Genomic DNA, 23,114 nt, shown 5'->3' with positions numbered 1-23,114 from the left:
TTTGGCTGATAGCCCCGTCCCTATAGAAGTTGGTGATAGCCAGCATAACAGAGCGCTCTCCGGATTTCCTCGATTGTTACTTTTCCCAGAGAGAACAGGTGTCAAACGTAACCCTAGAAGTACAGCAAAGAGTAATAAAACAGTATCCAAATCCCCGCCACTCGCCTAGAATTTGACTAGTGGACCTCAAATGCACTTTCCCTGAACCGACCATGACACTGCTGATCTCTCTGCGTCGTCATAATTATTGTAACTACACGAACAGCGATAACTGTAGTCTTCGTGACAACACAATTTCCAGACCACTTTATTTACCTAGAGCTGGATTATTGGACCCCAGCTGTCTACTGTCTGAAAGTCCTGTCCCCATAGAACTATAGAGGTTGAGGTTAGCAGCCATGACCCTTAGGTTTTAGTAACATAAATAGTTCATCCGGTTTTCTTTTATAGGAGACGACTTTCGCCAACGTAGACAGTTTTACCAGCTAGATATAATTAGCTTTGCGTTGTTTCATCTGTCGCTTCTGTGACTGAGCGGTTGGTCACCTTGTTGTGTATCTCGTGTTCTGACGGGATGTGGGCAGCGGAGGGGGATGGAGGGTGGGGTGGTGGTAAACTTTTGCCTCATCTCGAATACTGAGGTGAACACCACAGCACAGCACCCGGTGTAGCGAAGCGCCAAATCTTCAATGTGATAAAGTAGGATTGATTGATATTCGTTTACGTGAAGAGAGTTACTTCTCCTACCCTTCTTGGCAGTATTTTAATACGTGATTTATTATTTTATCATCCACTCGCAATAGATTTCTTCCCGCAGGAGATAAGGAAGGCTTTACGTTGGCCTCTAGCAAAATATTGAGATTGAATATGAAGTGATAAACGTGAATTAACTATGGTTGTGCACCCCTTTGCCTTTTGTCCCTTTTGTACACTGGGAAACTCATCACGATTTAAATTGATCATTTGATGCCATTTGCACTCTTAAGGTTTATCTTTTGTATTTTCGAGGGAAACAGTACTGCTGACACACACTTCTTTGTCAATACTTGGAAACCGGAATTTCAGCAAATTCGTAAACATCGGTCGATTGTTATGTAGATAACTTCGCTTGACGTTATTCAGTTTTTCAAACTTCCTGTACCGCCCACAACTTCTACATGTATATTAGCCCGGTGGATGGAGTTTGGGTAATTGTAATGAAAGTCTGTCGTCACAGCGGTATAGGGATGTATTATGCCTGAAGTTTTGGAAGGCTTCCGCCTTGTAAGCTCGAAAGCCAAATCGTTGTCAAACAGCAATGGTCCTTGTCATAGTGCATCGTTGTATAACTCCTAAGGTCTTCGTTTTGTTGATTATAGCTGTGGAATGGACAGTATTTAGTGCCGAGGCCAAGAGGATACGGCGCAACGCGGTGAGTAATCTAACAATACATGCATGCGAGGCGAATTATTTCCCTCAAAAGTGATTACTTTTCTATTCCAACATCAGTAGTGCGCTTGTTACAGCTGTGTTTCAGAATTTCTGACTTATTTTTTTGGTTAGTTTTCTTTGTGGCTTTACTCTGTTGATACGATATAAAACTTAAGAATACCTCGAAAGGTAGTATATCATCAATGAACTCATAATATCAAATAAAACGTTCATTAAATTAAGTTTACAGGACTTTCGGCTTGGTGGTTTCCCACTTCTGTCATACTGTGAAACTTCGCCTGTTGTAGTACCGCGGAACTATTTTTGTTGCCTATAAAATGAACCTTAGTAACATTGTGAATTATTTTTGTGGTTAGTATTTTGTGACAAGCGAAGCCAAGATTCTTAAGTTCTCTAAATTTGCATATCCTCATCAATTACACTGCCGTGCTGAGGTGTTCAACTCACGATTAGCTGTATTCCAGGTTTAAAGTCATTGTATTTGACAGTTTCCGCATGGACAATGGACAGGGTAATCACTCACATTCCGTCCACTTAATGTTCTATTGATTGCATGGCTAACTACGTTTATTTTTCTGTCCTGTATATGAACCTATGAATAACGGACTACTGATATTAATTGTTGTATTGGTAGTCTAACTTCGAATGCCCTGCTGATGTTGGTTTTGGTTTGATCTGTAAGGTATAATGGCACGAGTAGAACTCAGATTCTACCTCTCTAATTATTTCATATTCATCAACACATGATTTTACCTATTCAAGACACAAAATAGAATTGAAAGGCAACTTCTACAAATAATTGGACAACGGCCATTTACAGAGTAACCTCGACCATCATGTGAATTCAAGCTTCTTGTTGTGCATTACTCATTAATATAAACAGAGGTTACTGTGAGAGATGTTTTTCTTATGAATTCATTGCAAATATATATTTCTTGTGTACATGCATCCTTACTAAGGAAACTTACTCTATGAATCATTCCAGAAGAACTTCCTAAAATAAATCTGTTTATTATATATTTAACGCCAGTGAAATACCAGGTGAGCTTTCATGTGAAAACATCATATCTTCACATGGGAAAAAAGCATGTTATCTTCACACGTTAAAAGAACACCATTATTATCCTAATGGTTACATTCTAAATTGCAACTTTTGCAACAGAAGTGAAATGGTTTGCTTTTTCATTGGTGTTTATATAATAAATAGAATATTTCATGTCTGCCTGGGGATACAAAATTTTCCTCTCATGATGAAAAATATTGAACTCGTTGGGTATCAAGACACAAGAAATTTTTCTCTGCTCAGCTATGTAGCAGCTGATTAAAAGCTACCTCAAATCTAGAACATCTGTGAAAGACATATGTCTTACTTTAGAACTTTGTTTAGCTTCTCATTTCCTCTGCCAAGATATAACCTGAAGAGTAGCATGATTTAATTTTTTTCTCATGAAAAACCACAATTTCCCCCAAAATGGAGTATAAAATTGAAAATGAGGCATAAAATGTGAAGAGTTCTTGGGATAAACAAGGCCTTTTGTAGGGGAATTCTAAGGGATCACTATGAGAACACTTTAGTGAACTATAATTGGGTTGGTGCATGACCTGAAAACAGAATTACTAGAGGTCTCGGTGTGGTAAAGGGTGAGGTTGGGTTGAAAACATGTTAAAACTTAACGTTTGGTTAATAAAAAAACAAACAAACACGTATACTGCTGAGTGTGGAGGCAGAATTTCAGATGGGATATCTACTACTTTAGATAAGTTAAACATGACTGAATGAAAAAGTTCTTTAACATTCTTCATTATGGAAAACTTCATGTAATGTTCATCCTATTGTCTTTTCTCTCTTTTAATTGCCTTACTTATCTTTCTGAATTTGATGTGGTCCAGTACCTGGTCAGACTAGAAAATTTTGCTGTGTTTTAATGGAGATAAAATCATGTTATATGCTTAGAAAAAGTAGCAACAATGGAAGAAAGTCTAATCATTGCTAAGCACAATGCCTTCTACTGATTAATTATCTCCTACAACTTAACTAGATAAGGTTGGATACTATTGAGCAGAACAGTCATGTTTTTATACGTGGATTTTATATTAATCCCACGAGATGTTAAAAATTTCACTCACTCATGCTCAGGCTTATCTGGGGTAAAAGAAATAACAAATTATTTGGTTTGAGACTCAAGAACAAAGGTGCTGGTTAAAGTGATAAACAAGAACCTCTTCTGACTCCCATGGAGTCCCCTCTGCCTGCCCCCCCTCCCCCCCCTCCTGCTAAATTCTAAGTTTTACACAGCAAAGTCTAATCAGTCCATGGAAAATGTGAAACCATATGTTTGTGTTGGTGTATCTACTCCATAATTTTGTGAAGTATTGGTAACAGCAAATCTTTGAATTAAATATAGCAGTTTTTTCAATCTCTGCCATTTTGTTCTGCAATCTTATTTTGCCCCTGACCGGTACTGTGGGCTGAGCACATTTTCCAACACAGTGAGTGGAGTGTATGGTAAGTGATCACTTGCAATTGTTCTTAAGCTGTGTTATCTTCCATTCTATGATATCAGGTGGTTTTTGTTCAGAAAATGGCATTTCATTACATTTTATTCCTTTATAATTGGAAGCAAAGGAGATGATCTTTTGGAGTCTATATATATGGGTGTCCAAAGGGGTATCCAGGAAGGGGTCCAGAAGAGGGGGTACAGGTTTTGTCAACAGCTATTTCTTGTCATAAAAAGTTTACATACTAGATACACTTAAGAAAAAATGGAGGGACAGAGCAGACTTTCAATATCATTTAAGGAACTTACAACACCCAAAGCCTAGACTACTTAGAGCATTCTATCTCTGGGTATTAAGAATATTGTAGCTTAACCATCATAGACTATATATTAATGGAAAGGTTATGAAATGCACTATTCTGCAAAAAGTTATTTTGTTTTAGCTTGGTTTATTTGTAGAATGAATGGGACATGACCGTTCAAAATGGACAATGTTTCTTTGAGGAAAATAATCACATATTAAATCTGACTGCACAAATAAGAATTCTGCACAATCTCAATCCTGAGGAGTTGGTTTTCAAAACTTTGAGGGGATTTTTAATTTTTTTGTTAGTCACTTTGTAATTTGTGTGTCAAACTTGCTAATCAAAATTTTACTGATGTGTATTATGCCAGAGGCTATCATGGGAGATCAATTTTAAAAAATTGAATTCCCCCACATGGTTTTTAAGTTGGTATCTTGGGAGTCTTCAAACATAGTTTCAAGGCAATCCATACAGTTGATATACCCTCTTAATTTGTTTGAAGAGGGCCAGTATTCGTAAATGCAGACAGATAGCAAAGAAACAGAAACATGAAACAGAAATTGGGGGAATGTTTATGTCATTAGAATTCAAGGATCAGGATGTTTTGCTGCAAGAAACTCTTTGGAAGTCATTTATGTCAACATAACATGACACTTTGACAGACTAAAGAGTTCAGTTCAAAAATACTTCTTTTAATTATAAATAACTGGTGGGTGTTTCAACATTTCACCAAAATTTTTTTGTGGAGATAATAGTTAAAATGATAATGCTTGGTTTGTCGTGAAAAGGAAATTTCAGAAAAATTGGCCTTTGAAGGTCTACCATTTCCTTAAACAGGTAGAGGTTGTGAAGCCCACTGATTTGTAACATGTTAACTTATATTTCTCAAGAAGGGTATAGGTTTTGGGTCTTGGATGTCCTTTCTGTACTTGGTGTTGAATAGTTGAAAATTACAATAATAAAAGTGTAACCAATTAAAATTGGTAGTTACCTTGTAAATGTTATTCCTTATCAAATTACCACCTACATTCCTCACTACATCTTGGCTCTTTAGAGGCCATTGTTGTTTTCACATGTATCACTTTTATTGTTACAGAGGATTTTTTTCTTTGATGTGTTAATGAATCTAATTTTTTAACTGTTTGACCATACACTGTAGGGGCAAAAAAATTTGTATCCTGTTATTGAGACCCTAAGGCTCTGTTTACTTTGGGTTGAAGCTAAAACAAGGACCCTTAAAAACAAATACATAAGATGCAAAAAACAAATACCAAAACACAGACCCTTATTTTGTCAATTGATAATGACAAAGGATATGATCAAATGCAGATTCTCCCCAATGCTCAATATACCTTTCTGGTCAGTACAAGTGAGCTTAAAATGCTAAAGTGGAGGCCTTTCAGTCGATCCATTGACATCTAAGCATGCTATAAAAAGTTTTTTCTCCTTCCAGTTGCCATATGCACCTCAAACATGTCTCTGCTTAAGTTCTCCAGTTCTCCCCGGAAGCATTGATACTTGGGAGGAGATGAAAAATTCAGTTTTAAATGTTTTTTAAGTAACACTACAGCTGTGAAATTATCTCCCACTGTTAAAAAGGCTGAAGAGCAATGCTGTAACACCCACTGGCATCAGCCGGGTCAAAAGTTCACATCGGCAAGCTCTCTTCCTAGAACAAGGACATCAAGGGAGGCAGTTAGAAGTTCTGAGGGACACTAGTGTTTTCAAAAATAAATTAAGAAAGCAACAAATAGGAAAATTAAGGGAAATAAAGCAATCTGTGGTTTAGTGTGTAATGTAATGTTGGATTATTTTGCTTTATTTCTAAACTGATAAATGATCACATTGTGAGCCAAAAAGTTGCCAAGCTTTTAGCTGTTTTTTACTGGGATGCACACTTCCTGTGACCAACTTTGCTTTTAAGGGGGTCTTAGGTCTTTGTTTTTGGGGGTCTTCACTTTTGCTACAACCGTTTATATTGCAAAATGTCTAGTGTGAAGGTAGATTTCAATATGTTTTCATATCAAATAAAGGAAATAAAGTAAATTTAGGTAATTTTGTTTTCCTTTCAAAAGTTGTTTGTGTCATTAAGAGTTTGTATTTTGGGTAAGGTGTCATTTATGCACAAGGTGTAGCAGTCAATTAGAAAATTGAGGCATTTGAACATTTTACATAGTACTTTGGTGTCCTAATATGCTTTGTACCATACTGCATTGGTGCCTATAATAAATACATTTTTGCATTTATTGGTGATTTCAGTGGAACTCATATTAAGTGATCCCCCGCTAATGGAGGGGTGACCATTAAATACTGGTTGATAGATTAGTACAAGTTTCAGAGAATAGAGGTCAAACTCACCAAAAAACCCCATTTTATGCTATAATTAATCACTTAATGTGCATTTCATTTAAGAGAGATCTCAAGAATGAATGATTCTTTGTTAACAAACAGCAGCAATGAAATGGTGGTGCAGTGTCAAGACAGAACAATAAACCAGAATTGTTGAAGTTGGTGGGACTACTTTCAAACATTTGAGCCTCTAGGCTGTTAATTAATTGGCAAATGACTTGCACGATGATTGTTCATAATATTTGGCCCAATAGTCCTAAGAAGAAAGATAATTTCAAATCTGTGTTTTTTGTTTTGGTTTTCTTTAGTCTACTTTTATGAATCAGGTCTCTGACTTTTTTTGGTACCAGATTGCCTGGTGGCCATTAAACAGAGTAATTTCATGAGCAACGCATTGAAGACATTTGAACTCAAAGTACTACATGTGACATCAATATTGGGAGATAAACATGAAACGAAAATACTTAAGAAATGATTCTTAGTTTTGTTTGAGCAGTTCTGCTTTACATGTAAGTGAATGTTCAATTCAAACACATGGTTGGGACTCAGTCAAAGAGTGAACACAACCTGTTTAAAAGAAGTGACCACTTTATAGGAGTGAAAATAATGATAATTAAGAAGAGAGGAATTTGGCACTGACAACCAACTGCTTATTACAGGGTGACTGCTAAATTTGGTGCTGCTTAATAAAAGTTCAAATGCATTATAAAACTGAAAGTAGTGATAAAATGGGTTGTCAAATGAACACAAATAATTATTAATTACATTTTCCATTCTTCCTACAGGAAAGTCACCCTAAGCTTATCCAACTTAATTGTGTGACTGGGCAGTCAGCACGATTGATATATAAATCAAATGTCCTTGACTTTGACAGTGCTTTGAAGAGGTCACATTGGGAGAAAGACAAAAAACTAATCTCAAAAATAGACAAGATATCTTTTGGATTCAACAAGAATAAGAGCAAGTTTTGGTTAAAGATCAAGAATGTGGATGACAGTGATTCAGGGAGATATTCATTTGTAGTAAATGGTACAGTTCTTAGGCTATGGCAGCTGCACATCCAAGGTAATTGTGTAATGTGTGTACTCATGAGTATTAAACACCAGCTCTCAAAAGTGTTGCAATTGCAAGCATTTCATATACATGATATGTATATACCTTTTTTCTGTTATTATAATGCTTATGTCAACATCCTTTTGATGATAAAACGAAAGGCATATGTCTATCATTTTTTAGTTTTTTTCTTTTTCTGAAAAAAACTCCATGTTAGCATGTAGAGTGGTTTGTTACTTGCACCAATCAGATTGCCATAGTAGGGTATGTATCGAGCATCAATCATATCAAAGCATTTCAATGTCTTGCACCAATCACAGCATTTGGCTATTGTTTACTGGCAAATGATGTCATGGAATGAGGGGGCTGTGCATAAAGAATGACATCAACCAGAAATTTAAGGCTCATTTGATAAGTGCAAAGGTTTATGGCCCTCGCAGAAGCCTCTTTGAGTAAGGTTGAGATTTATTGAGATATTAAAGGTTCACATTTAAATTTTTTCAATCATTTTCAAGTTAAAAGCACACATGGAACTAAATGCTACTGATATTGAATTTTCCAAGAAATTTTCCTGCATTTTGACTTTTTCTATGAATAAAATTTACTTTTAGCTACCTTGGACGTAACCCCATCCTGTGTTACTTGTAAGCAACCTTCATATTATCACATATTACACACAGGGGGCAAAGTCCAGATAGGGAACAATGGAGGAGCCTTTGAAATATTATCCTTTTCTCTTGTTCAATGGATCCTGACTTATTTGAGAGTATAATATATCTTTGGTTGGGGTCTATTGGAGATACAACAAAGTTTCAGTTTGTTTTTGTAGTAAAATGATTCGGAATTACATTTTTGAAGTAATTGACTGTAGACAAATAATTTTAATACTCTCTGTTAGAGGAACGGCAGTAAGTGTAATTTTTTTCACAACCATTATTTGGTTTTGACATGCAGTGCACTCTCTCTCTAGCTGGGAATAGAGGGCATTGAGTGTTGAGACCAAAAAATGGCTGAAAAGGAGATGACAGTAAGTTTAGCACCAATGTGTTTTATTTTTGCGTAGAGGTATGTGGGTAGTAGAGACAATAGACCACATAATACTTGTGTAAATTCAGATAAATTAGGTTTTTTCATCTTTTTCTTAAGGTGAAGTAATGCAGTATTTTCATTCTTTTGAAAGTTACACTCTCTTTCTATAGCAAAAATTAAAACAATAGGTACACAAGGTGTCCCATCTCAACCCACCCAGCTAAAAAAAAATAACTCTCACATGCTACATATACACATGCCTATGTTTATTTTTTAATTGCAATATTCAAAGAATGGCTACATTTATCCAACATTTGACTGCAAAAACACTAAAACAACAGCTAAAAAGTGTTGCATGTTGAGAATGAATGGAGGCCATCTGTAATCTAACATTTCTGCAATTGATTGTATACATACATACATGCCTACATAGATATAAACTTATACATTGTATGTATTTTACCATACAACAGAATTCAGGAGAATAAAGAGTGATCAGTGCAGGGGAAGAGAAGGTGACCCTCAGGAAAGAATGCTGCATTTCTAATAGCATAGAGATGATCTTTATTTGAGTGACAGAGACTGCCATTTAGGCATTGGCCTCCTCAGTCACAGGCAGTGCTGCTCCAGTAGAGCATATACTATTAGGTCTCTCTTCTATGGTCATCGCAGAACCTGATGGAGGCTGACAATGATGATATTATAAAACGATACATTTTAAGAATGGAGAGCTGTAACTCAATTTTATTGCAGTAAGCAAACAAGAAGTTTTCCGATGTAAACAGAATCTGATGTAGAGTTTCAAATTTTAAATTCTATAACTGTGGGAACTGCAACTTCTGTGGCTGGTAGCAAGAAGTTTATTCTCAGGGCAACATTTATTGAGTAGTTTGGATCTCTGAAATTTGTTCAGGAAGTTGGCATTTTGAATGCTTAAGATGCATAACTTCTATGATAAGCATAAATTGTGCTGGGATGAGTTTGCTGTATATGTAGGTATTTGCCCTCATAATGATGCACCACTTAAGGTTGCATCCTGTGTCAGTCTTTCAACTCTCTGATGTGTCTTAAAAAAATACAGAAACATACTATATTCAAATTTGTATAAATGATAGCTATTTATCAAATCTATAGTTGCATAGAACACAATTTGACAATCATTACTAATCAGTGACTCCAGATTTTAATTCTTTGATGGACTTCGATCATAAAGCCAACTAGTGAGTCTGAATTGTGTTTGCTTGATAATGGCTTAGACCACAAAAAAGGTCCCAAATGTCAAATAGAATGTTTTCCCTAACCAACTATGTTTTTTTTTTTGTGACAGATTCTCCTCCGGAATCCTGTGGAGGGCCTCTTGATGCCAACGGTAATGAGGTGTTGTCCCTTAGATTAGGTCTGAAACATCATTTGTATGAACAAGTATAGTTTATACATATGATAATCAGTAAAAATATGATTATCATTCACTAACTAGTGAATTTACCTGCAGATTGACAGCACCTGTGTATAGGCTACACTTCTAACTTTTCATTCATTTTGGTGGAAAAGAGTATTTAGTAAAATGCAATCAAAACTCAAACCAAAGAAAGGTCATAAAATTTAAAAAGTTGGTGTAGAGTAAAAGGAGCAATAGGCAGCACTGACCTTCACTTGGGCTTCCCTCCATGATAGAAGGGTTACTAATCAGATTGATGCAGTGATGAATAAGGGAGTAACAAGAAAACAACTAATGGAACTATGCCCTGAGGTGTCTTTCTGGAATTTTCAGGAAGTGAGAATGAAGACACTTCTAGATTTACTTTTGTTGTAATGATCACTCCTCACCTTGAACATGGAAATTTTCATTTTAAAACTTCTATTTACAGTTTATTGTAAGCATCATTGAACAAGAGAATTGGAGTTTAGGTGCAAACCCAACACTGAATAATTTTGATTGTTTCTGATCTGATGTGAAACATGAGCCATATATGGGAACATAGAAAGGTCATTGGCTGTTTGATTTTATTCAATTATCTTACGTATGTCAACATAAGGAGCTGGATCTATTGGTATAAGCTTGTTTTAAACACTTCAATGGATGAGGATAGTTTTTTTGTTTTTTTTTAATTGGTGGAATTGACTGCTGGATATCTCATTATAATTTCATCCAGTACAGAAAGGAAAAAGAAAACCTGCAGTCACAAAAAATATATCTTAGGGTATATCAGTATGAGGCAGGAGACGTAGAGGTTCGTTATCATATCCAATTAGTAGAAAACTACAAAAACAAAGATTATCACATTGCAACACAGGTAATACAATTTGAAGGGTGAAGCATATATATGAGGTGTCAAGATGCTTGTACCCCTGTATAGACCGTACCCCAAACTTTTATCCCATTTTTCCAATTAAAAAATGTGGCCTACTGTAAGTAAATATGGTAGGTGACTTAAAAAACTTTGTAAATTGTTTTATAATTAAATTTTTAATTTTTAATCCATATGATACAAGTAACAAAATGATATTTTCCATGGACTGCAATGATGAAAGATTGAGCAAAGCAATTGTTTTCAACACTGAGTTTGAAAATCTGTATTACTTTGTAAAAAAGTATTCACTCTTTTTTGAATTTGCACTATTTAATGTTATTAACAAGAAACCTATAGTAACTGAAATTGTGAAATGAAATTGAAGAGCACAGCTTTGTCACTGTCAGCCAACAGTGATAACCATGCACAAGCAAAACAGGACAAAAAGGCTCCATACTTTATGACTTTGGTTGTGATTAGGAGCATGAACATTCATTTTGAGTGCAACCCTAGATTTATTACTTCACACACAAGCTTCATGTAGGTCCATGTGCCTAGATACAGCTGCACAGAAATTGATCCGGAAAAGCAGACAGTTTAGACATTTCCAAGACTGTTAAGGAAGTAGAATTTTCAAGATTATTAAGTATTCAATCTTGTGCATTGTTACAAACTGCTTCTTTATATGATTTAGTACAGTCAAGATGTGTTGAATCTTAAGTTATAGGCACAGACCTGGGAGGTTTCATGAAATATATTAAACATAATAGTTCTATGGCACATACCTCTTTGCTGAAAATTTATAATATGAGACGGACCAATGCAAACATACTTTGAAAACTATACAGATAAATATGATTGCAATGTGATCCTTCTCTTTGACAGTCACATCTTGTGTGCCATTCAGTACGCAGTCCCATCCAAATTGTCCATCATTCCCAGGAAAGCCCTTGAATGTTCTAGGCTCTTGTCATCTTTATAATGGAATGCCCGTCATTCAAGTTACCTGGAAAGCACCTAATACAGGTTAGTTGTCTATGATTTGAATTTTGTATTTCCATAGACTTTACATTATTTTATGCACTGTTCATGTACATTCTTTTCAACCAAATACATGCAGTTCATCCTGATCTACTTCCCTTGTCATAAAGAGATTGAACGTATTGTGAATTGCATGTGATGGTTAAGGCTTTGTTTTGTCCTTTTGTTTAAACATCAGACAAATGAAGTTGATATGCAAAATTTCTGGATTAGTTTGGGAAATAATTTCAGCCAAATGCATGTATCTTGGTCAGAATTACTTTTAGACACTTGGGGCAGTTTACCTGATTTACTTTCGTTGTCATACACAGATTGAGCCCAGAATCTGATGTTTTATTGGTATTTTATTCTTTTGTCCCCTAAGTTTGGTCTCAAATATAGAGTGTCCTTCTCATACTGTCTTGGTGACTGAAAAGATCGGAAATATGTTTGGAAATATTTCATGTTTGCTACATGAATGGTAAACAAACTTGATCACTCAGGGAAGTCTAAAAAAATTTCAATCACTGTATTGTTGAAAAAGACGCTTTCGGCCAGGAATTTTTTCTTCATGATGAAAGCGTCCTTTGTACAACTGAAAGGTGGCTTTAAAGGCCACAAACGTTCTGTTGAATTTTTGCTGGAACTTTCAACAAAAGGTCACCAAAACAAAAAATATCTCATTTGCATTACTTTTGCACAATACTGTACCTAAAGTGAAAAATTGAACAGAACTTGCTAGTCCAACACTGGTGATGGAGTGATTTTGGTGTACCTTTACCTTTATTCTGAAATGCAGCATCCTCGAAAAGATTTATGCATACCATTTTAGGGGGATTGTGTAAGAAATCTGTGGACTGGTCTTGAGAAAGCCCCAGGATCTGGTCTACAGATAGTCTACACATCAAGGGTTAGTTTCTGGAGTGAGCCACCGGCCATCCTACCTACCAAATCCAATTTTGTATTTAGACAATCCGGATTTTCTTTCTGTCTGGAACAAAAGGAAAAGAAATTGATCTGTATTGTGAATGAATAAATTACCTGGGGACCTTTTCTCTGAAAAGCATGTCTTTCATATAAATCCGTGGAAAAAAAAAGTTATCAAACTATTTTTTTTTTGGCCACTGCCTCCTATAGCAGGCAAAGCCACATCTGTTATCAAGATGAGGTGTTCCCTGTGCTCCTTATTGTTTGTTTCAGAGTATCTTATTTGATGAAATTCACAGTTGATACACATTTTAGTTTTCTCCTTTTGTGATTTCTGGCTTATAGCCACTAGTGCATTATGTTTTCAGTTCTTGCTGTGACACTACAGAAGATAGCTGAAGATGACATTCATTTTTAACTTGTGAATTGAGCGCATGTGCAAGAGCAAACACTGAACTACTGCTCGTACTCTAGATGTGACAATCAACCACAAAATTCCCTAAACCAGATAACATTAAATATAATCCAAAAAATCATGTGTCAATTCACGAGTTTGTTCATAGAGCACTTTGATAGGATTGTAAAAACAAAAGTTTTCCTTGCAGAATTATCTGATCACCATGTCATGAAACTTGGAGGGAACATTTTTCTACAAAGGGAGGGCATTTTACCATTTAAATCACAAATTATGTAGGTCAGTAGATATAATCTTTTCAGTCCTTGCTGCAACACAGTTATTCAACATATTGATGGAATGGAGGAATGGTGGTTCAGCATGGAATGACAGATTATCCTAGAACCCAACCTTTTGTATGTAACAAAAGTCTCAAAAAATGCAATGGCAATAAAGTAAGAAAATTATTTGTAAATAACAGGCAAATTTATAGGAAACATTGGTAATCATTGTTGGAGTCCAGAGGATAAGTGAACCATGAGGCTTTCAAGCTAGCCCCTTTGAATTATTATTATGTGACTATTGTTATCATTATTATTATTGTTAATACAATTATTTGTTACCATTTAATTATTGGTTGAATGTCAATTAGACAATATATCCTTGAATATGTAGGACATAAATCATATGAAAATAAAGGAACAACATGGTCCGCATCAAATGGTTAAAGTACCCACTAAGCAGGACAAAGTGCTTGATGTTTTTCTGGCTAATTCTCCTTTGCTTTGGAAATCCGGCAAGGTGTACAAGGGTTGGTGAGGTCTAATCATTTAGTTGTTCCTGTACCTCCTTCTATCCCAGCTAAACCTCAACCAAAATATGCCAGTTTCCATGACGTAAGGGACTCCTGCAAAATTGCTATCACGACCAAGCTAAGTGCTTTTTCTTGGAATTCTATTAACAACTCAGATAACCCAGGAGAAAGCATGAAACTGTTGGATGCAAGCCTATGATTGATGTTCAACAAGAGTTCTTTGCTCATCACATCTGAGTATCTCCCAGAGACCCGCCCAACATGTTCCCTCTGGTATAGCATAGAAATAAAATTGCCCCACATCGGGACAACCAAGCAGAGGACATTATTTGTCAAGAGAAAATTAACACACTTATTCACATGAACCAAGTAATTGCTCTGAACAACGAGCAAATAAAATGCACTGAGTCTCCAAAAGATGGTAGAATATGGCCAATAGAATAACTGGTAGAAAGATGCAAGGCACACTTATTAGCCCAGTGATTTCCCCTGCTGTCATCAACACATACTTCCAAACCATTAACACAGATGATGCATATGAGGCTCCTAAATGTCTTGAAAGATCAGTAGGAACCTGTCTCCCGACTGCGAATGAATGTGATGTAAGGAACTTACTGACACATAAGAAATGAACTGCTTCAGGGCCTGATGAATTTCCTAACTGGCTTTGGTGCAATTACTCACACTGTCATGCACCGGTGATCACCAAAATTTTCAATTGCCCACCCAAGCATCAAACTTTTCCATTCTTGAGGAAACTAGTAAATGTGACACCTGTTCCAAAGGAATCTCCTCTGACTGAATGCAATCAACTTAGACCAATCTCATCAACCAACATCATAATGAGAATATTTGAGTGTCTTGTCTGCAAACAAGAGATGTCTTCTATCCTTAAGTCAGAGATTGGACCTGACCAATTTGCTTATAGGAAGTGACACAACACAACTATGGCCCTCATCAAGTGCTATACCAAACCTGTAATCCCCTAAATCTTGCTGATTAAATATGCTAATGATATCAAAGTGAGTGTGCCTGTGGCAATTGGCCTCAATCATCCTGATTTGTTACATTAGGAATTAGCAAACATAAAACATTGAGCTGATGACAACCTGATGAAGCTGAACATGAAAAAGACCTTTAAGATGGTTGTTAAGGGTAAAACCAGGATGCCCCTCCCAAAGTCCATGGCTAGGAAGAGTGAACTAAAGCTGTTAGGAGTTACAGTAAATAAAGATCCATGTAATTGGGACACTCATTTTGAAAATATGCTCAGCAAAGATTACAAACATCAACATCCAAATATGCAGTAATGTAAATGAGAAGATTGGAGTCAAATCCAGCAATAAGCTAATTATAGTTAACCCAACAGGGACTTGTTTGGCAGGCTGAGCTAAGCTTTAAACTGTTTTTAGTAGCATATTCATTTGGCAACCATGATGGAAGTCTCAGAAAAGGGGTAAAAGGCACACTATGCTCTCTTTGAGAGAAAGGCATTCCTATTGTTCATCAACTTACTGCATCAACAAATCCAAAGGTTGTTCTTATCCTTGGCATAGCAGTCCTACAGATGAAAAAATATTTTGTAGCAGATACCTTTGATGAGTTCTCCGAAAAAGATTTCAACATCTTCAGTACCTCACTCTTTTCTAACGACTGTCTGCAAGTCCACATGGTCTTTGACCAATACTGAGTGAACTCAATTGAAGGGAATGAGCATCAGCAAAGGGGAGCATCCATTGGCCTCAAAGCGGAAATCAGAGGTACTGCCAGTTCCAAGACAATGCTTAAAGTATATCACCAATCCAAAAAACAGGGTATAGCTTGAATTATTTAATTCAGTGTGTTTTAAAACCTCCATTGATTTCTAGTCTCATTCTAGTTTTAGAAGCTTGGACTGGCCAGAATTCTGGTTTCACACTGGAGTGAAGGATAAATGCTGTTTTATTCCAGCGCATGATATCACCCATGCCTTGAGTGATAAGATATGCAGCACTCTCATTGGATTCCATGCAGTCACAGGCTGTTACTGGGCCAGTTCCTTGGCAAGTAGAGGGAAGAAAAAGGCATGGGACATTTTTTGTTGTAGTTTCAGCCATCAAGATTGTCTGTCTCTCCTCAAGATCGTACAAGACCGGAGTGTAACCATTGCTGGCAAATAGGACAATCAACTTCTTTGGAAATGAAGGGTTACATTGTACCATTGAGATTAGCAACACTAATTGTAAGCACCAGAAAAAAATCCCTGATATATAGGGAGAAGTACAAGACCTTAAAGGCAAACCTTTTCCTCATACATGTACACTGTAACTGTAACCCAATCCAGTTTCTCTGGTGTCACATTCAGTAACCAAATTAAAACTTAATCCTTACTTTTTTTTTCACATGGTTTGTATGCAAGGTAGAAGTGAATGTATGTAGACAATTTCTATAATTAGCAATTCATCATATCTCAATGAAATGAAGACATGATAAAACAACACTAAAAAAAAATAGCCAACAATTTTCACTGCATGAATTCAAGGGAACCTATCACAGACACTTTTGTGGCCCATGGATCACCAAGGGAAACTCACTCTACCTCTGGTTTGATCATCAATAGAAAAGAGCCCTGATAGCCCTTCTACCCAGGTTGTCCAGCCTCAAGCACCGTAAAGCAACAAATTACTACAATTTTGTTGCAGACTTCACCATTGGAAGTTCACAGTACATATTGAAAGTCACTAAATGTTCAGCCATCACAACTCAGTTTGTTTTGATGTTAAATGTGTGTGTTTGCTTTGAAATATCTCTGGAGTGGTCTTCTTATGTTATGATAAGAGAAAGAGAAATATTTTTGCCAGTACCTATCATCAGTACCTTGTCAAAAGCATTATCTGGTAACTTCTGTTGTGTCCTTTTTTTTTCCCTCATGCTTTTCTTGGTAGTCACTCACTTATTATGGCCTTGTTCGAGAACATTATAATAGACAATCAGTTTAACTGACATGTGCAATTGTATTTATCTCAAGACCCGATTAGAATTAGGACTAAAAATTATCATTTTTTTAAACTTGACCATCTCTTTTCCATAAGTAAATTTATTTCACTCAAAAGTAATAATGTGATGAAACAAAGCTAACTTTATCAAAAATGCCTTATTTTTGTTATCTACTTTAGAAGTCAGCTCAAGGTTATTTTGTGGTTGATGTGCTCTTGGTTGTGGTGATTTTTTAGGTTTTGGTGATTTATGGGGCTATCAGCTGTATATTTCTGGAAAAGACAAACACCCTGGTCACAATGACTGTACACAGATGAACAGAAAGGTAAACACTGTTAACATGTTTTAGTTTTGGTTGTGAAGGTTGTATTAATTTTACCACTTCAGTATGAGAATACTTTGAAGTTGCTTTTTTAAATTTTTGTTCGTTAGAAATAATACATATATCTACAGTATTAAATTTACTCCATCCAGTCTCTAGAAAACAAAGCCCAAATACCAGTGAAATCAACTCTTTAATTTCTTTCCCTTTACCTAGTGTTATCTTGATGGTAAGATAAATATAACCCATGAAAAATATTAATGCACAGCTTCTGAGACAACAATTATATGGAAATCAGTGTGAGATCAGTCTTGCCATTTAAGGAACATGCACTCAACTCTCTTAAAGGAGCACTCTTAGTACAGGAGTTGAGCAGTGAGGATGATACAAACAACTTCAAGAAGTCTTCTCTCAAGTTCACCCACAATCATTAATAAGGGAGTTGTATTTCTTCAAATTGACAACTTCATGAAGAGAATTGTTCTCTACTCAACTACACAATCTGCTAAGAGGGAGAATTCTAGGAAGGAAACAGCCCTCCTGAAAGTGACTAATGATATTTTGCTTAAAATGAAGCCTGAGCACATTGTCCCCCTTGTGATATCAGACTTGAGTAGGATAAGGTAACGAATGTGATCCAAACAAGTTGTCCCCAGTGTTTTGGTGAATGCTGACAGTCAGTCAACTGTCTGGAGGGTCCAACATTGGTTTGGCCAGATGCGGGATGAATCTTAAAATTAAAGCAGGATGTAGGATACGAGACATTTATTTTTATCCCAGGATGCAGGATGGAAATTGGAAGGTGAGACTGGGATATGCTTCATTTCGAAGGTGGGATAGGAGATAGGACAGGTGTTGTCAGGATCATGATTTAGCTAAAGTTGGGAGTTACACAACATCAGGGAAATTAAAGTGTTTATTTGATTCAGAAACAGGCTTAATAAATGCTCTCGTGAAAATTGGAGTTGACAGGTCTAAACAATTCCATATTATGTCCAGTCTTCTCTGTATTTGTTACATGTGTTTACTTAGCTCCAAAGTATGTCCAGTTTTCTCCCCTTTGTCATAATTTTGCACTCACAAGTATGTCTTTGAGTACACCCCTTTCTGTATGATGTAATGGGCTGTTCTTTGAAGATTTCTCTCAGCAGTGGTTGTTGCCACATTAAATGCCTCTAGCTCATGAGGGTTCTTTGAGGTTTGTAACTGTTGAGTGGTATTGCATTATGAAGGGCAAGATTCTCTTATCTGCATGTCTATGTTGGAGAAAAGACCCATTTATGTCCTTCAAATTTTGCTTCTGAGATTGGGCTGTCAATGAAAATTTCTGGTAGCCTTTCTGCCAGACATGTTTTGAATTGTCTAATGTTTCTTTAAAATCATTATTTGAAGCCTTTCTTTGCCCCTGGTGGGTGACACGTTGTGTAGATTGTTGGTTTGAAATGGATTCTCATGTCAAGAACTGACTCCCTGTTGAACCTTTTATATTTATAGATAATGGTGTGTTAAAAAGTAGCTTCTGGAACAGATATTTCAGCCATAAATTTGGTTGTTGGGTGGTGTTCATTTGCCTGTTTAATGAACTGGTTGACAACATCTCTGCAAGTGTGCAAGAGGGAGACTTTGTTGTCAATGTAGCATTTCCCAAACAAATGGTTTGTTTGCACCTTTATCTAGGTTTTGTTGATGCTGCTATTAACAAACTAAGCAACAGCCTTAAGCAAGTTAAATATGTCCTAAGCACTCTTTCTTTTCTCCATAATGAGAGGACTTTATCAATATTGCAAAGGCTATGTTTGCCCGCTAGTTTAGAAAGGACAGGGAACCAGAGCAACTTAGGTTAAACCAGATAGGATGGGGATGAAAATACTCATTGCAGCAGGATGGTGAGATGGAATGAAAAGTAGTGGTGGGATGCAGGATTGGAAAAGTATATTTTGGACCCTCTGTTTACCTAATGTCAGTGAAATGTCTACTGACTGTCGACTAACTGTCAGCGGATGCATTGCTAACTAGTTTCCATTTCAATCAGTGAGAAGTGTCAGTTGTGTGTGAGTGTTGGCAGTGTGTGGGTGACTTCTTTTACATCTAATTAAAGCTTTTGAAGGAGGATCAAGCCACAGCGCTTCTCTTTTTCTACAAACCTCTCCCTCATTTAGATTTAGTACGCTTTTGTTGCTGATTTAGTATGCTTTTGTTGCTGATTTAGTATGCTTTTGTTGCCGATTAACTCTGCAAAGTAACCATATTAATATGGTGCCTTTTTTGTGTTTGTTTCAACCCAGCTCAACAAATTTTATACTCATCTTAAGCAGACTGGGCATTAGTCAGATTAATTGGGCTGTAAGGTTGAATTCTTTATTGGTCTTTTTTTTCCTGGTGTTTAGTGGCTCCTGGAGGAGCAGTTTTTTTTTAGAATAAATGATTCATTATTGTAGAGGAAACTGGAAGCTGTTCAGGGTTGTCTTCCAGCAGCTAGGAGAATGTTCTGTTGCCTTCCAAGTTCCTGAACTGCACAAGCTCATCCAAATAATTTAGTAGATGCTTGTAGAGGGTTCCAGACATCAACTTCAACTTTTTTTTGACCGGAGCCCAAAAAACCTGAACCAGCAGTTAGAACAAGTTCAAAAAGATGCAGATGAAATAGCGAAGTTATTCAGAGACAGTAATGTGCATCGCCAACCACAGGCATTGGGTCAGAGAGAGAGAGAGAAGAGCAGCTGAGAGAGCTGCAGAACCAGCCAGAGCCACTGACCAACCAGCAACAAACTGCTGCTGCAGAAGTAGACAGGAATGACTTCTTCCAAAGCGACAGGCATTACCAGGCAGTGCTCACCATGATCAGAGAAAATGCAGCTTGAGCAATACATACAGACCAACCCCATACTGCTAGAAGTAAATTTGTTATTTCTTGGGAATTTCTGAGTTATGCATCGTCAACAACATGTGATCTATAAATAATCTCAAGTAATTTGGTATGTTAAGCACTAATTGTCTTGTAAATTTTAAAAGACTACAAATTGCATTTGCCTTACTGGGTTGTGCAATTTTGTCGTCTTGAAAAACTGATGCAAATTGCACTTGAAATCGCGTTTTTACCTACATTGAAATGGTTTTCGTACTCTACAGAAATAAAGATGATGTATTTCTATGATTTGCTGGGGCGTTCCACAAGGGTCCTGTCTTAGTCTTCTTTTGAACATGATCTACTCTTCAGAACTGTTTACCATCATTAAACAATGCCATCCAGAGGCTCACTGTTTACCAAACAATTGACAGTGGTATTTTTCTTTTATGTGATAAATTATTCAAATAAAATTATTGAACATCTAATTGTATGTTGTTCCCTTTCTAAAAGGAATATTGGTATTGGACCTTTTCTAAAAACATCCGATATGGAGCAACATACCAGATCACAGTACAGAGTATGCCATCACATCATGAGAATGACAACAATCTAGTACACCTGAGTGTGAAAGTACCAGGTATTTTTCTTGATAACCAGCCATACTATGATTTCAATGACCTTGTAAAAACAGACTACAGAATGTGGGATGGTGGAAACTGAAACTGAAGAATAGATGACAGGTGTATTTGGGAAAATGAATATTTTGGTTTGAAAACTTCAAAATGGTCCAGTCATACTACTGGAATAATGAATAACACTGAGTTTTGCATCTTAATTTACCTTTACTAACAACCTGTTAGTTTCATCAGTGAAAGTAAAATTTTCCATCTTCCTCCTTCTATTAGATCACAGAATCCTGGTCAATGACTACTGTCGGGTTTTTGTTTTGTTTTTGTTTTGTTTTCGATACCTTACATGTATCCACTAATTGATGTAAATTGAAAGCAAAGAGTGTAGTTACCTACTTCTTTCTTTTTCTGACTTGGTAGGATTAATAAGATGATTTCCTTTTTTACAGAGAAGTGTCAATTTGAACTGTACATGAATTTGTCAGAGTGCTGTAAGTTGTTTTTCATTGTATGTTTTTGTCCTTTGAGTTGTCAGCTTTGTACAACTGCTGCATTGTTGACGTAATTGAAATCAAAGTTCTGAAGCAAAAAAGTTTCAAAATGTAGTAAAATTTTGCCTTTGCATTAAATTCAGTTGCCAACTCTAGGTAGAGCTTTTAAACAAAAAAATTCTTACATACCAGTAGTTATTGAGTATTCTAACTGTCCAGTTATGCTTTGCATAGTTCAGTTTTCCAATGGTCTATCACTGTTTTGATTACTCTCAAGCTGAACCACAAATCTAAATTTCTCATCATTTGGGGGAAATATGAAGAAATTATTAAAGGAATCTAAAGATATAAGCTCTATTGCATTAATGCAACCTCCATCTGCTAGCAAAAAGGAGCTTAGACTTCTGCTGAGAAAAAAAGTTGTTAAATTTCATTTCTATACATTACTATAAAAACAAAAAATTTGTAAGTCTCCTTATATTTTCCAAATTCTAAATTGCATTGATCCTCTTCAAACTTTGATTTTTTTCTTGTGAACAGACTGTTTTATAAACGTCACAGCAAAGTACACTGACCAGAAAATTGTTCTAGAATGGGCTTTACCTTTGAAAGAACAATGTCAGAGTATCACAACATTCCAAATTGAATGGAACAACATTCAAAAACCTCAAGAGTGTAATGGGAAAGCAGAGATCAAGGTAAGAGAGGTATCTTCTTTGTATGGACTTTTCGATTATTTACATTATCAAAGCCAAGGGAAACTGAAAATTAAGGATGTCTTGCAAACATAAACAGAGAGTAATTTGTAGCAATAAACAATCGTTGATTCTCATCCATATCACAGTGATAGGCTATGCAATAATGATAAAAAAACTAAATATAAAACAAACAGCAGAAAATGCTCATCAGGAAGGGGGAAATTTTACTGGATTGAAACAGAATACATTGTTACATAGGTCTAATAATGCCTTGAAATCCCCTTTTTGTGTTATGGCTCTCTTTTTTTGCTCCACAAGTTCAAAGTTTTGAACCTAAGATGTCAAAAAAATTGTAACATACTTAAAATATGGTGACCTTGCTCCTCAAGCAGTCATCTAAAGGATGGTGAGCAATTTTTAATTTTCTGCTCTATCAACTGCAAGTTCTACTATTTTTATTACCCCTTGAAGGAAAATGATAGCAACACCTAAACCATCATGAGAAGATTCTGGTACTGGAAAGAGCAATTATGTTCACCAGTTTATCAGTATCATTTTAAGATTCCAAGTCTTATCAGGAGGAATTATTGGACAAAGAGAGAGGTTCCCTTGCAGGGTCTTGGGATATTTCAAGTTTAGTTATTTAAAGTAAGATAGTCTCTCTCTCTCTCTCTCTCTCTCTCTCTCTCTCTCTCTCTCTCTCTCTCTCTCTCTCTCTCTCTCTCTCTCTCTCTCTCTCTCTCTCTCTCTCTCTCTCTCTCTTTTTTCTTTGGGAAAACGAATGCAACTAGCAAACCAATGCATGACTGGTGTAGCCAAACAACCTTTTGATTAAGCAAAGCTAGCCATCTTGTTGTAGCCACACCACCCTCCAAGAATGTTGCATGACATGTAAGACAAATTATTGGAAAGTATCCTGGCTGATGCCCTGATTGTTGCTCTCTGTCCCCTTCTCTTGATTTGATAAACACTTTTTTATTTATATTATTAATGAACAGAAGTAGTGGTTCACTAGAGGTAGAGGAACAGAGGTAGAGAA

The 23,114-nt window shown here is 36.2% G+C and overlaps 1 protein-coding gene across 2 annotated transcripts in view; it reads left to right on the top strand.

Annotated features, from left to right (window-relative positions):
* Positions 1 to 444: 444 nt before the first annotated feature.
* Positions 445 to 23,114, top strand: part of LOC113672169 (uncharacterized) — a 31,286-nt gene continuing 8,616 nt past the window's right edge. Inside the window, exons 1-9 of one of the 2 annotated variants that reach the window (XM_089192390.1) lie at positions 651 to 1,411; positions 7,369 to 7,648; positions 9,139 to 9,180; positions 9,993 to 10,034; positions 11,842 to 11,982; positions 17,324 to 17,412; positions 20,768 to 20,894; positions 21,336 to 21,377; positions 21,918 to 22,075. In XM_089192390.1, coding sequence (XP_089048516.1) covers positions 1,298 to 1,411; positions 7,369 to 7,648; positions 9,139 to 9,180; positions 9,993 to 10,034; positions 11,842 to 11,982; positions 17,324 to 17,412; positions 20,768 to 20,894; positions 21,336 to 21,377; positions 21,918 to 22,075 — 1,035 coding nt within the window. In that variant the 5' untranslated portion in view covers positions 651 to 1,297. Of the gene's footprint in view, positions 1,412 to 7,368; positions 7,649 to 9,138; positions 9,181 to 9,992; positions 10,035 to 11,841; positions 11,983 to 17,323; positions 17,413 to 20,767; positions 20,895 to 21,335; positions 21,378 to 21,917; positions 22,076 to 23,114 lie in introns of both variants that reach the window. The other variant, XM_027188446.2, reaches the window with a different exon arrangement.

This window comes from Pocillopora damicornis, chromosome 13 (assembly GCF_964200805.1).
Source record: "Pocillopora damicornis chromosome 13, jaPocDami1.2, whole genome shotgun sequence".
In the NCBI taxonomy this organism is placed as follows: Eukaryota; Metazoa; Cnidaria; class Anthozoa; order Scleractinia; family Pocilloporidae; genus Pocillopora; species Pocillopora damicornis.
This window is presented reverse-complemented; position numbering and strand designations above follow the sequence as displayed.